The sequence below is a fragment of the Toxorhynchites rutilus genome, chromosome 3 (genome assembly GCF_029784135.1).
Source record: "Toxorhynchites rutilus septentrionalis strain SRP chromosome 3, ASM2978413v1, whole genome shotgun sequence".
Lineage (NCBI taxonomy): Eukaryota > Metazoa > Arthropoda > Insecta > Diptera > Culicidae > Toxorhynchites > Toxorhynchites rutilus.
In genome coordinates this window covers 163,384,109-163,398,479 of record NC_073746.1, presented here as the reverse complement: position 1 = coordinate 163,398,479, position 14,371 = coordinate 163,384,109, and the positions used below count along the sequence as shown (strand labels likewise).

Sequence of the window (14,371 nt, the reverse complement as noted above, 5' to 3'; positions counted from 1 at the left end):
TTGTCAAAACATGCAAGTCGGGGGTATAATTTTCCCACTGAGCTGTGTTTCCCTAAAACGGACTTCAAAATTATTGTGCCTACATGCAAGTCGGGGTATTTTTTGGTGTTGAGAACTTTTGTACTCGCTTGTCGTTGTGCAGAGCGGAATATGTTTCCATAAAAGGTACTTTTCAACCGGGAAGCCTGAGAAAATCATCATTTCAGATACTAGAGGTGAATGAACTTTCGCGGTTCGAGAACTACGTAAACATGAGATGTGCAATAATTTCAGAGGGAAATGTAAAATACAATGATCGTTTGACAATTCTTCCGTTCACATATTTTGGTAGTCCTAGGCATCATATCAAACGTAAAAGGACGTCAATCAAATTTAGTTGTAACGAAGAACATAATCTATTACAAAAAAATCGATGCATTCTGAAATAATATTTGAAGTGGTAAACAAGAGGATTGCATATATAATTGCGTAGTTCTACGTCGAAAATATGTGGTCGTGTCCTAGATACAACCCTTTACAAAAAAATTTCTATCGTCGATGGCAACATCTATCGCTCAATGAACCTGATCTAACGAAGAAAACTAGAAATAACAATCATGTTAAGTTCAGAGACACGGAAGAAAGAATATAGAAAGATGTAGTATCTTTCTTATTTCAGTCCTAGCATCGACACATTTTGCATGTCTAGCGAAAAATAGAGTTGAATTCATACATGCAGACGTCACTATAATTGAAATTATTGTTTACTTATTTATGTGCTTATTGTGCGATGAAGTATAGCATCCTTGAAGCGGCCCATAGACGTTCAATTATATTGGGCAACTCCAATATTTTGACGGTGACCCCTAGACGGTCAATATTATTGTACAATAATTTGGTTTGTACCGTGTGGAGGCTATATTGAAGGCTGTGCAAAATGTTGCACAATCAAACAGTGATTTATTAATAGCGAGAAGTTCACCTACGACGAATTACTCAATGAATTGATAGTAATTGAACCAAATGATTTTCGCAACTTTGTGCGAATAGACGGAGAATTATTTGATGAACTCTTCGCTTTGGTTACTCCTGAAATCGGCAAAAGGAACACTATCATGCGCGATGCAATTGCTGTACGCCGACAGTTGTCCATAACCCTACGATATCTCGCAACCGGGAATAGTTTTGAAGATCTGAAGTTTTTAACTGCTGTGTCACCTCAGTTTACTATTGTCGCAAAGTCGCCAAGGTTTGAGTCTTCCGAAAACCGTAAAATCACCCAAGTGCATGGAATCGGAGTTTTGAAAAAAAATTATGCCAAATGTCTTCAAATTGCATGAATCGTAGAGATCTACTGTCATCTCGATTTTTGTTGTCATCTAAATCCCGAAATTTGATTTTTGACAATATTCCTTGGGTTATTTAACGGTTTTCAAAAAAACTGAATCAGCATTCTACATGACTTGACAATGGAATCAGCCTGTACCTCGTCCCATGCCTCGACCACCCAAAACATAGCATCCCTAGTGTTGATTCACTTAACCATGTCATAGAATTAATTCTCTTTGGTATCCAAGAAGCTCACACATATATATATATATATATATATATATATATATATATATATACATATATATATATATATATATATATATATATATATATATATATATACATATATATATATATATATATATATATACATATATATATATATATATATATATATATATATATACATATATATATATATATATATATATATATATATATATATATATATATATATATATATATATATATATATATATATATACATATATATATATATATATATATATATATATATATATATATATATATATATATATATATATATATATATATATAGATATATATTAATGAAGTGATGTCAGTCTGTCTGTCTGATTGTTATGGACTCGGAAATTACTGAACCGAACGACATGAAAATTTGTATGTAGGGGTTTTTGGGGTCGGGGAAGGTTCTAATGATATTTCGAAACCCCTCCTCCTCTCTAAGGGGGGCTGCCATACAAATGAAACACAAATTTCTGCATTACTCGGGAATTAATCAAGCAAACGAAATCAAAGTTGGCATGTTAAGGTTTTAGGGTGTTTCTATGGTTGTTTCTAAATAAATATCTGCATAACTCAAGAACTAATCAAGCAAACAGAACCAAAGTTAGCAAGTGAAGGTTTTAGGGTTTTTTTTATAGAGGTGAGGAACGCTCTACCAGCCTTATCTGGGAAGAGATAACCCAGACGTCGAGTGGGGATCGCACCCACAAAAACCAAGCCCTCTACTCGTAGCCTCATTCCCCCCGGGACCACATCTAGGCGACTACTTCAGGGGGCGGCTGTGCTCATGCACTTCACGAGTTTTCAACGCAGGCATCCATTTACCCGTCGAGACGTGCACCGATTAGGAAGCGCCCTCCAACTTAACGCGGTTTTAGGGTGCAATAAATGTTTCTAAGGTGGATAGACACTCCCATCACGGTCATCACGGATTGTGCGATGCCGAGCGGGATAACAGGATCAGTGGCCTCGGCAATCGAGCACCCTGATAATGCAGCATCTTTTGCTAGCGCTAGATCGAGCAAGTGGCTATTCCTGTTCGGCACTGGATTGATCTGCGTGGAAACAGAAGCAATTAATGGAAGCTGGAGCGTTTGATGGGATGTTCCACACTAAACCAGATTGATTGTAGTCGCCAAACCCAAATGCAACATCCTGCGCTCCAGGCTGAGAAATGATGGCTCCTGTGAAATCAATACACTTTTCTACACTTAGATCAGCTCTCTTATCGGGTGGTAAATAGATTATACCGATACTAATGACCAGACCTTTCATCAGGATTTTCACCCAAAGCTGTTGGAGAGTTTCACACACTGGGAGTGGGATCAATAAAACCACCTAACTTGGATGCGACAGCTATCAAAACACCGCCGCCACGTGATTTGGAGCTGTTACGTGGATTACAATCATTGCGATAAATGGTGAACGTGAACGCTTCTGTTTGAAACTGTTCTGCTCTGCAAGAAAAATCGGGCTGTTGTGCTATTATTAACACAACAATGATGATATCAACTGTCTCCGCTGTCCGGTCTAACTGAACAATGGGAGAACAGACGGAATACTCTTACGCCCAAATGCCTACTGTGTAATGTACAATGTATAGATACCATGAAACGTGTAACACGTACACGATTAAAATCCGGCTCTGTTACAGCTAAAATGCTAATGATCCTAAATAAATAAACAAATGGGATAAAAAAACCCAATAAATTCAGTTTTTAGGTAAGATTTTTACCGGTGTCCCATACCTCGCTATACGGCCGCTCTTTATACGGCATTTCGCTATAACAGCCCTCTTCAATAAAGGCACATTTTCGATAAACGGCCTAAAATGATTCGCTATAGCGGCAAGAATATTTTTTCGAAGTCGATATACAGCCATTCCATGCCGAACCAATATAGCGATTCTCTATTTTCGTGACAAGTGGTAGTTTTGTTCTTTGGCACCCTTGGGACCCTAATGAAAAATGAAAAATACGAACTAACGAATAAGGAACGAAATTAACAATTTCAATAGAAATCTGAGAACCATTACATTGGTTTGGCATGGAATTGCTGTATACATACACTTATTTCATGTAAGATGAAATTGTTTATGAATTATTGTTGTTTTTTGGAGTGTGTTATTATTTTATGTTCAAATATATGTACTTGTTATGTATATATGTTTAAATGAAATGAAGATATAAAATGCATTTTGAATGATAAACATATTCAATAAATTTGAAATCAATCGTATTGAATTTGTATGGTTTTGTATTAGAATAATTGATACCTTATACGGCTTTTCGCTTTGCGGCCAAGTTTCGTGGAACGAATGTAGGCCGTATAGCGAGGTATGGGTGTATTTGAAATGTTATATTTCCTAAATAGTTTAAGGGAGTATTCTAGTCTAGAAATTTGAAAGAACTAAAAATTTGTTTCTTTCATATTTCTCTAGTTTAGGCATTCAAGAATATACCCTAGAAAGGACATGCCAAAAATCCAATTATTTACCGAGTTAGAGCCATTTTAGTGATACGATAACTAACGTGGAACGGCTATAACAATGAACTTCAAACGCGTTTTTCTCAAAACTAGTTTATTCAAACTGGCGTACACGATATCTCAAGTTCTACTGAACCGATTCGTGTCGAATTTATATGGATACAACCTGCAGGAATTTCTCTATCGGGAAGGATTACGATCGTATCTTGCCAACAAACCGCTAGAAGTGGATACATTAAAGATTGCAATATAATCTATTCAGAGGAAAATTGTTCGTTATTCCTTTCGTCGCCCTCTATGGAATGATCAGTGAACCTTTAACCCTACGAAATCCGCTATCAGTGATTTGGTTTTGAAACACTTGATCATACAAGAAATATTAGCAAGACAATGTTTGGAGCTAAATTGCTGTTGGACGAAATAGATCGCCTTGCTATCATTGTAGAGCTGATGATGTCTTCGTAGTCTAAACGACTGTGGGTCCACGAACGATCGTAAGTTCAATCCCGCGGCCTCCATTGATCGAGTGGCCTTTTTCAGAGCTTGAGGCGAATGAATTTTGTAGTTTAAAGCCATTTTAAAGGAACAAAATCAATCAATCGCCTCTACAACATCTATCTTGAAATGTGTTAATTGTTGGAAATTAATAGAGAACGTAAAATGAATTTGGACGTCAACCATGCCGCATTTAGTTCTGAGTGTTTAGTATACAAAAGACTTTATGAATTGAAAAAAGGCAGCTTACATTTCAATAAATAGCAACCATGTTCCAGAAGAATTGTGAATCAATTTCATGTTCTGTATTTGAATATTTCGGGGTTGTCAACAAACTACGTAGCATTATGTCAGATTGTTGAGGAAAAGCGTCCACTTTTAGTTTTATTATCAAAAAAACATATTGTTGAAATTGAATCATTTGATCAATATAGTATTCCGGGATACAATGTTGTTGCTTGTTTATAACATTCTAGACATACTGGCGGTGTTGCTATTTATGTCAAAGAATCAGTCCAATTCAATCTTCACCTCAACGAAGTTATTGATGGAAACTGGTTTTTGGGCATTAAAGTTGAACGTGGCATGAAGATGGGTAATTATGGTGTTTTGTATCATAGCCCCAGCTCAAGTGATCAGCGTTTTGTTGAAATTTTAGAAAACTGGCTCGAAATGTTCCTTGATTCTAGCAAATTAAATATATTAGCTGGTGATTTCAATATCAATTGGCGTGATGACTACAATTCGAACCATTTGAAGCGCTTATCTGATTTCTTCAATTTGAAACAAACAGTTAATGAATTCACGCGTATTTCCAGGCACAGTAAAACATTAATTGATCATGTTTATTCCAATTTTGAAACTATCAACACAGTCACTGATACCAATTTGAAAATAACCGATCGTGAGACCTTAGTTATCAATATTGTAGATAATTTCGTGCCAAACGACGATTTTGTTAAATTAAATATTCTAAACATGCTGTTTCGAATCTTGTGACGAGAAGCCTGGATTTTCCATTCGAGGTCGATAATTTAGATGAATCAGCAGCTGTTCTAACTATTACCTTGAAAACGTGTACAAATCAGTTAGTTACGCAAAAGTATGTATCTTTGAAAAACTCGAACAGCTGGTACAATTTGGATCTTTTGCGCCTTAAACGTGAGAGAGACAAATGGTACAACAAATTTCGTAGAACAAATGATGGAAATCACTGGAATATGCACACGATCGCGCGCAATAAATATTCACAATCGATTATGAAAACTCGTTGTGAATATATTCAGAGGAAGAGTGATCAGCATCAAAACAACAGCAAAGAGTTATGGAAAATTTCGAAATCTTTATTGAAACCTAGTAATAGTAAACCGCGGTCCATAGCTTTTCATGGCACACTTGAACAGTCTGAACAGGCTATAGTATCCAAGTTTAATGATTATTTCGTCAATAGTGTTTCATTGATCAATCAGTCCATTGAATTGGTCGATGAACCTGATGAAATAAAACAGTTGATAGTAATTGTAGATTTGAAAGATTTCACCCAATTACATTAAATGAACTTAGAACTATTTGCTTTTCTTTAGGTAAAACGGCTGGAGTGGATAATGTCAATGCTAGAGTTATTCAAGATTGCTTTCATGTCATTGATCACATCTTGCTGGACCTTATTAATAAGTCTTTATTAACTGGGCATGTGCCTCAGGTGTGGAAGGAATCTTTCATAGTTTCTATTCAAAAGGTTGCTGGAACGATTAAAGCCGAAGAGTTTCGTCCCATCAACATGTTGCACACATTAGAGAAAATATTAGAATTTGTTGTTAAAGGCCAGCTGTTGCAATATTTAAATCTCAACGCTTTGCTAATACCAGAACAATCGGGATATCGGGAAGGACATTCCTGTAAAACCGCATTGAACTTGGTGTTAGCAAAATAAAAAGAGAGAAATTAGAATGTAAAGATACCATCATTGCTGTTTTCTTGGATCTGAAACGCGCTTTCGAGACAATTTCTAGGCCCTTGTTGTTGAATACGATTAAGCGCTTTGGAATTACGAGTACTGCATATAAATGGTTTGAAAGTTATTTGTATGACAGAACTCAACGGACTATTTTTAATGATTCAATTTCCAGTCCCGTAGGGAATAATCTTGGAGTACCGCAGGGAAGTGTATTAGGGCCCCTTCTATTTATTATGTACATCAACGACATGCGACGACTTTTACGATTTTGTGATATTAACCTTTTTACAGATGATACTGTGTTATTCATTGCAGCTAATGATTTGAATCAGGTCGTTTTACATTTGAATGGAGATTTGCGTTCTCTAAGTAGATGGTTGAAGTATAAGCAATTGAAGTTGGATATAAATAACACTAAATTTATGGTAATCTCGCGGAATCGTTCTAATGAAAACGTCTCTCTTATAATTGATGATGAGACCATTGATCGCGTTCGGGAGATTAAATATCTTGGCGTAATTATTGATGACAAACTCAAGTTCAATACTCACATTGACAATGTCATCAAGAAAATTGCCAAGAAGTATGGAATCTTATGCCGATTGAAAAACGATTTAACTATGTGCAGTAAAATACAGCTATACAAATCAACCATCTCTCCTCATTTAGACTTTTGTTCTTCCATATTATTTTTAGCCAATGATACACAAATATCGAGATTACAGCGTTTGCAGAATTAAATAATGCGGTTGATTCTAAAATGTAATAGATTCACTTCCTCATATTTGATGCTGGACGCTCTAAAATGGTTATCCGTGAAGCAAAGAATTGTTTATTTAACTATGGTGTTCATTTTTAAAGTAGTTCACGGTTTGCTGCCTTGATATTTGTGTGATCGAGTTGAAAGAGGAAGTGATTTCCATAGAGATAACACTAGAAACGCGAATGAATTAAAAATACCTAATTTCTTGTCATGTGCTTCACAAAATTCGTTGTACTTCAAAGGAATAAATATTTTCAATTCGATGCCAAGACATATTAAATGCGCAACAACAATTACAGAATTTAAGAGGCACTGTATTTCACACGTGAAAACTGTGTTTTATTAACAGTCAAACGATTTTTTTTTATTTAATGACGAAGATTTTTATTGACGAAGTTTTATACGAACGGATAATTAATGTGGACAATTTTTGGTAGTTTGTTTTCAATGTTTTCAATTAACCTGACGAAGTTTTTTGAACGGATTATATTATGTAGACTATTTAAATTTTTTTAAATTATCTTTTTTTCAATTTGTATTGATCTCTATTATGTCTATCATGATCTGGTGATGATGGACTATTTTTATTTTTATTTTGTTATTTTTATAGTTGTATTAGTTGAAAAAAAATAAAAGTAGTCTACAAAAGTTTGAGCGTCGGGCGCGTGCCACAGATATAAAGGATATTAAATTGAAAGATTTTTAAGTGCCGGTCTAGGAAATTTTCGTAAAGGAAATTTTCTCGATTTCTCTGAATGAGGATATTCATTGTCAATCCAAAACTAGGCTGGCGGTTGGACTTGTGCTCTGGTGGACCCTTTGGCTGCAAGGGCCTCGTCGGGACCGTATCGGCTCTGTGGCGGACATGACTGAGTATTGGCTTGTCTTTGGAAATTTTTTTGAACTTCTAATGCAATTTTTCATTGTCGGATTCATCGAGGGGTGTTGGATCAATGGTGAAAACTTGATAGACAAAGAGGCTCTCAAGGATGGGCCATTTTTTAACTGTTCAAATACTAGTATCATTTGTTTTGTACGGTGTATAATGTAAAGATGCAGAGTTTTACACCACATCTGAAGCTATGGTTTTTCCCATCCACTTCCGATATGAGCAATTATATATAAGCATATGAGATAAATAAATAATAAAATCATAAAATCAAAAAAGTCAATGACTTAATTACAATGTGGTCATTAATCTCTTGGTATAGTTTATCCGCATGGCACTTAGGATTAGGAGCTTTGTGGTCATTTTGAACGGTTGAGGTCACTTTTATAAGTTTTACTTTGTTTAATACTACTCTAGTATCCGATTTTTTTTTTTGACGATTCTTAATGAGTTTTCATAATAAAAACGATTATTGGACCAAACTTCATTAATCAGAGACTGAGAAATAAATGGCAGTGGAACGATTATCTTCATCCGTTACAATTCCGTTAATAATTATCAGAAACAATGCAAAAGACAACAACAAAGTAGAAATCCTGGATGTTTATTCCCTATTAAAACTAAACTAAACTCATTCGTTGTTCCACAACAGGTTTTTGTGTGAAAGCATTCCGGCAAGACAACAGGGAAAAATTTTTCCTGAACATCTGTCAAACCGATGGAATCCCACCGCCGGAAGACATCACCGAGGACCAGCTGTTGGCGATTCTGAACGATGGCTCTCCCGGCTCGTTCAAAATTCCCATGAGCATCACCCAACCACGGTCGACGCAGGACAGCTCGGACAAGACCTGCCAGGTGTGCGATATCGCCGTAAGCTGCAAGTTTTTCTCGAAGATAGAAAAAGGTGGCCTTATGCGAGATTTCTTAATTACGATTATTTTCGAGGGAATCAACACCAAATACAACATCGCACTCAGTGCAACGGATTGGCGAGTGCTAAAAAACAAAAAGGTTATCGGCAAACTGATCACGCACAACATTCAAAATCGCGACGTGAAAACAGTTTACGAGAACTACAAGAATCCTACCCAGGCTGACTTGCAGACGATTCAGCAGCTGGATAATCCGAAGGGTACGGAATCTCTGAAGCCGAAGAAGAAGTTGATCGAGGTGATGGATGCTGACGTTGCCAAAACAATAAAAAATGTGAAGAACGAAATGTCGGGTAACGATGAGTACATTCCGGATCCAACCAAAGTGGCGATTTCACGGGCCGGTTCGAAAAAGCCCGATTGTCGGTTGTTCCGCGAACCAGCTGTCGGCAACCCCAAAGTACTGATTGGAGAGTTCTACTTGCCGCAATGTGTGAGTACATGTTGCTGATCAAAATTCAAGTTATGTTATATAATCATCATCTTTGTTTGCAATAGATTTCTGCCAATGAAATAACTTTGGATGTTGGTGAGGATAGAATTCTTCTGGAAGCGAGGAAAAAAGGGTATCTGCTGGATGAGTTCGTGGCTTATAAAATTGACACAAATCTGGTGCAAGCGCGTTTCAATACCGAAACCAATGTAAGGTTCTACAAAGTAATTTCAATGTGGAGTTTACAATCAATTTAATTTTTCAGGTGCTTGATGTAATTATGCCAATTCTCGCTGGTTGAATCCATGCGTTGCAGAATCAAAATAAATTAGTATTATCGCAGGATTATGGATTATGAATATAGACAGATTACAAGTAATTATTTTCCCTTCATAGAACGAAATAAATCCTACTCGTTTGGGCATTCCACAATTTGTTGTTCTAATGGCATTACATAATGAGTTAATATGGAATGTAATCATGGGAGAATTTCGATCGGATTGTAAAATTATGGGAAAAAGTATATTATTTTTCAGCTATGCTATGGTCCAAAATATCATTTTTTTCCCCAGTGTGCCATCGAGGCGAACGAGTTCATGCACCAAGGGATTCGTCAGGCCGGACAAGGGGTCATTGCACTCGGACGCTCTATTGATTGTATCCTCACCCGACACTGCTGGTTATTGTAAGGACAGTGCATGAACAATACTGATCATTCATTAGTCAGGCTTTGCAATCTGTTTGTTCGATGAGCACAATTTAGCTTGGGTTTGATGACATCTAACCAATGTGGTGGCAAGCAAATCTCTTGTGAATTTCGAATCGTCGCTTATTGCAATCGAAGTTGATTGCTCGTTAGCAAGAAAAAACTGTATATTTGGCCTTTTCTCCGGTGTAGTGACGTTGCCAGAATTTCGTGCGATTTTGGTGATTAAAAATCGATATGGCTTCGGCTTCGAAATCATTACGGAAGCAGCAGCAGTTCTGCATTGACACCATGGAACACGTGCTGCATCTCGTGCAAGATTATGGTAAAGTGAGAGACAAATTTTTAATTGAAGGCTGGAATACTCGTTTGAATGAAGTTTTTTCTAATTTCCAAACGGTTCGGTTGATGTTGGAATTGATCGACGGGGAAGAAGAAAGCAAAGAGAGGGAAGTTGAATATCGGAAGGCTCGTGATTCGTTCGAAAAAAAACTATGTGAAGGTGATTGGTTTCCTTGCTTTCTAAACCATAATTTATGTCATATTGACAAGCTTTTCTATTTATTAGGATATCTGGCGAAAGATGCCGAACATATCGTGGAATCAATTTAGATTACGTCGGCGAATTCTTCGGTTGCGTGGGAGTTACTATAAAATCGTTTCAACAAGCTTTCCTCTTCCGACTCAGTCGCACCATCAAAATCCCCATTGTCCGTCGCATGTTCCAGCCAACAAAGTCGTCTTGGCCCTGATGTCGTGGTAGAGGCGGAGATCTTCCAGAATCACACATCAGGCGAGTATTTGTTCACAGAACCACACGCTCTGTCTTATAAATTCCACCGTTTCAGTCCGGCGTGTAACAATTCTGACAAACATCTGCTATCTGTGTATTATCAGAATGTGCGTGGTTTACGCACCTAATTAAACGATTTGAGACTGCTGCTTTCCAGTTGTGTCTACGATATATTGATATTCACTGAAACGTGGCTTAAGTCCGACATTTGTAATTAAGAGATATCATCTGAATATAGCTTATTCCGATGTGATCGTAGCGAATTTACCAGTGAACTCACAAGAGGTGGAGGAGTTCTTGTTGCCGTTGAAAGTAGCCACAGGTGCAGCTCGGTCTCACTACCAGAATACAGTCAGCTTGAACAAGTTATTGTTCGAGTCAAGCTAGCAACTCGCACATTATTTATCTGCCGCATATACCTACGACCAAATTCAAGCACAGATATGTACCTAGCACATGCTGTTGCGATCCGCACCATGTTTGATCAGATCGATGACATTGATTGTGTTATGGTGCTGGGTGACTACAATCTCCCATACCTAAGATGGCAGTTTGACGAAGACTTGAACAGATACACGCCTATCAATGCATCTTCAGAACAAGAGCTAACACTCATCGAATCACTGCTTGTTTGTGGACTAACACAGACCAATCGTTTTACAAACGCTAATCAGCGACCACTCGATTTAGCCTTCATCAATGCACCGGATGACATGGAAACCATTGAACCTTCTCAACCGCTCCTATCAGTTGATCATCATCATAAGCCGTTCATCGTTTTGCTGGACATTCGCAGCAGCGAGCTACATAGCCATACAGAGCAACAAACCGTTATGACGGCTGTGAACTTCAGGCGTTGTAACTTTGAGTCATTGAATAACGCTATTGCGTCTATCGAGTGGCAACTCTATTTAGTAGGTAACTCGATAGATTCAGTCGTATCATCCTTCTATGCTAAACTTTCCGAAGTACTTGATATGTATGTTCCACGTGTACGACGCAAGCCTTACGTGTCAATGCGAAAGCCTTGGTGGACTGCTGATCTTCGCCATATGAGGAATGTGCTTCGGAAAGCAAGAAAACGCTACTTCAAGACGAGAACCATGGCTGACTGTATCACTCTTCGCAGTATTGAAATTTCATACACGGACCTTCTTGCTGAAAGCCACAGGACATACATGTATAGAGTACAACAAAATCTGAAACAAAATCCGACGTTTTCATTGAAATATATAAGGTTACTGAGAGGGAATACGAGGATTCCACCCAATATGGAATTCAACGGAAAAATTTCTAGTTCGTTTAGCGAAGCGGCCAATTTATTAGCCAACTTCTTCCAAAGCGTATTCAGTTGTATCCAGGATGCTTTTAGCATATCCCAACGTACGACATCAATATTCCTGTAATTTCGTTTTCATTCGAGGAAGTTCAAAAAGCGCTGGAAAATATTAATTTGTCCAAGGGCGCTGGAATCGATGGGCTACCACCGCTTTTTCTTAAGTATTGTGCCTCCTCACTGGCTGCGCCTGTTGTTTGTCTTTTGTTGAGAAGTTGAGAAGACATTCCCGAATATTTGGAAAGCAGCTCGAATTGTTCCGATTCACAAATCGGGCAGTACACGTCGTGTCGAAAATTACCGTGGTATATCGATATTATGTTCACTTGGAAAAGTTTTTGAAACTCTGGTTCAGGCTATACTGCATAGAGCAGCACACTCGCTTATACACGGACAACACGGATTTGTACAGCACAGGTCAACGACAACAAATCTAATGTGTTACACCCGCGTTCGTTTCGATGAAGTCGAGTACAGAAATCAGGTTGATTCCATTTACTTCGACTTTTCTAAGGCATTCGACACTGTTTCGCATGACTACCTAATTGAAAAACCGAAGCACATGGGATTTCCAGAACACATAACTGGATGGCTATATTCATACCTCACCAACCGTGAATCTGCAGTGTGTGTCAACTCAGTTTGCTCCGGAAATTTTATCATCACGTCTGGTGTGCCACAAGGAAGCTTGGTCCATTTATTTTCATTCTTTTCGTGAATGATCTATGCTTTTGACTGAAGTCGCCGAAGAAAATGTTTGCTGACGACCTCAAATTATATGGAGTGATTTCGTCCGTTCTCGATTGCCTGGCTCTGCAAAACGATATCAACGAACTCATGATGTGGTGCCGTGAAAATGGTATGGCGATGAATATCTCAAAATGCAAAGTGATCTCATTCTCACGGCGGATCGACACAATCAACCATTCGTACAACATCGTTAATATATTCAAAACAGTCATCTAGCATCCCTGGATATGAGTTCAATGTTTACATTTGGTTGTGTTGTTTGGAAGAGGCCCATTTGAAAATCTGTAAAATCTAGCAATTACTGAACTGAATTTGATGGTTGCAGTTGAAAACATACATTGCTTATGCAGTACTAGTTTAGCCGTGAAACAATTTTTGAATATAAAGGCGGAGCAGAAGAATACCGATGCTTTCAATCAACAAGGTGAACAAACACACCAAACAAACTAGACGATTCGACTGATTCATGGACGAGCGCGGCCGAACGGTCGTCGAGCCAGACGAGCTACTCGTCTGTTTTTAGTCGAGCTCGGCTTTTTTTTCCAATTCATTTATTTGTAAGGCTCAATCGCATAAGCTTTGCGGAGCCGCTAATTCAAGTTTTGTTTATACGAAGTTTCAACTAATTGCTATGTTTAGTAGGATTCGACCGAATACTCGCGGTTTACTCGAGGTTAAAAGGGCAACAATTCGAGCTCGGCTTCTGGAATATGAAAACAAACGAGACGAGCGCTAGTCTGCTCGTCTGTTTTTCTGGAATAGGGCTCATAGTTTCAGTATCAGTCTGTACGATTTTAAATCGAAGATGAAGACAGTAGATAAATAATAAATAATAAATAAATAACAACACGAAACTCGTTGTGAAAACATATTTAGACTTTCTTTTCTCGATAGAACCTATAAGACGGGAATGCTATGACTCGCTAGTGCAATTGATCGATGTTTTCGAACGCAACTTAAAATGGTTCAAAAGGTGGAAATAATCACGGAGATGGAGTATCTTACTGCGGCACATAATCTACTTTCGTTTGAATTTGTCTACGCTGAAACAATGGGAGAATCATCATAAATCAACGGAGGTTTTAGAATACCGTAATCTCATCGAGTTCTTAACCCATTCGCTGCCAAGACGATTAAACTCGTCATAATTCAAATATATTATAACATGCAGGCTTTTGAATTAGCAAATTTTTTGGGGCCACAAACATAAATATAAATTTGTAAATAACTTGAAAAAATACTACAAATA

The 14,371-nt window shown here is 37.6% G+C and overlaps 2 protein-coding genes across 2 annotated transcripts in view; both read left to right on the top strand.

The window, feature by feature from the left end:
• LOC129779681 (PIH1 domain-containing protein 1-like) overlaps positions 1–9,962 on the top strand; it is a 37,516-nt gene extending 27,554 nt beyond the window's left edge. Inside the window, exons 3-5 of the mRNA XM_055787314.1 lie at positions 8,822–9,537; positions 9,603–9,746; positions 9,803–9,962. Coding sequence (XP_055643289.1) covers positions 8,822–9,537; positions 9,603–9,746; positions 9,803–9,838 — 896 coding nt within the window. The 3' untranslated portion in view covers positions 9,839–9,962. The remainder of the gene's footprint in view (positions 1–8,821; positions 9,538–9,602; positions 9,747–9,802) is intronic.
• A 26-nt stretch (positions 9,963–9,988) lies between these two features.
• LOC129779682 (uncharacterized) lies at positions 9,989–13,904 on the top strand. The gene is made up of 3 exons (XM_055787315.1): positions 9,989–10,057; positions 10,110–10,745; positions 10,812–13,904. The coding sequence occupies exon 3, from the start codon at positions 11,480–11,482 to the stop codon at positions 12,440–12,442; it is 963 nt and encodes a 320-aa protein (XP_055643290.1). The 5' UTR covers positions 9,989–10,057; positions 10,110–10,745; positions 10,812–11,479; the 3' UTR covers positions 12,443–13,904.
• Positions 13,905–14,371: the final 467 nt, after the last annotated feature.

What these genes read in the sequence shown, in the direction of transcription:
- LOC129779682 (XM_055787315.1), top strand. Translation starts at nt 11,480, where the DNA reads ATGTACCTAGCACATGCTGTTGCGATCCGCACCATGTTTGATCAGATC.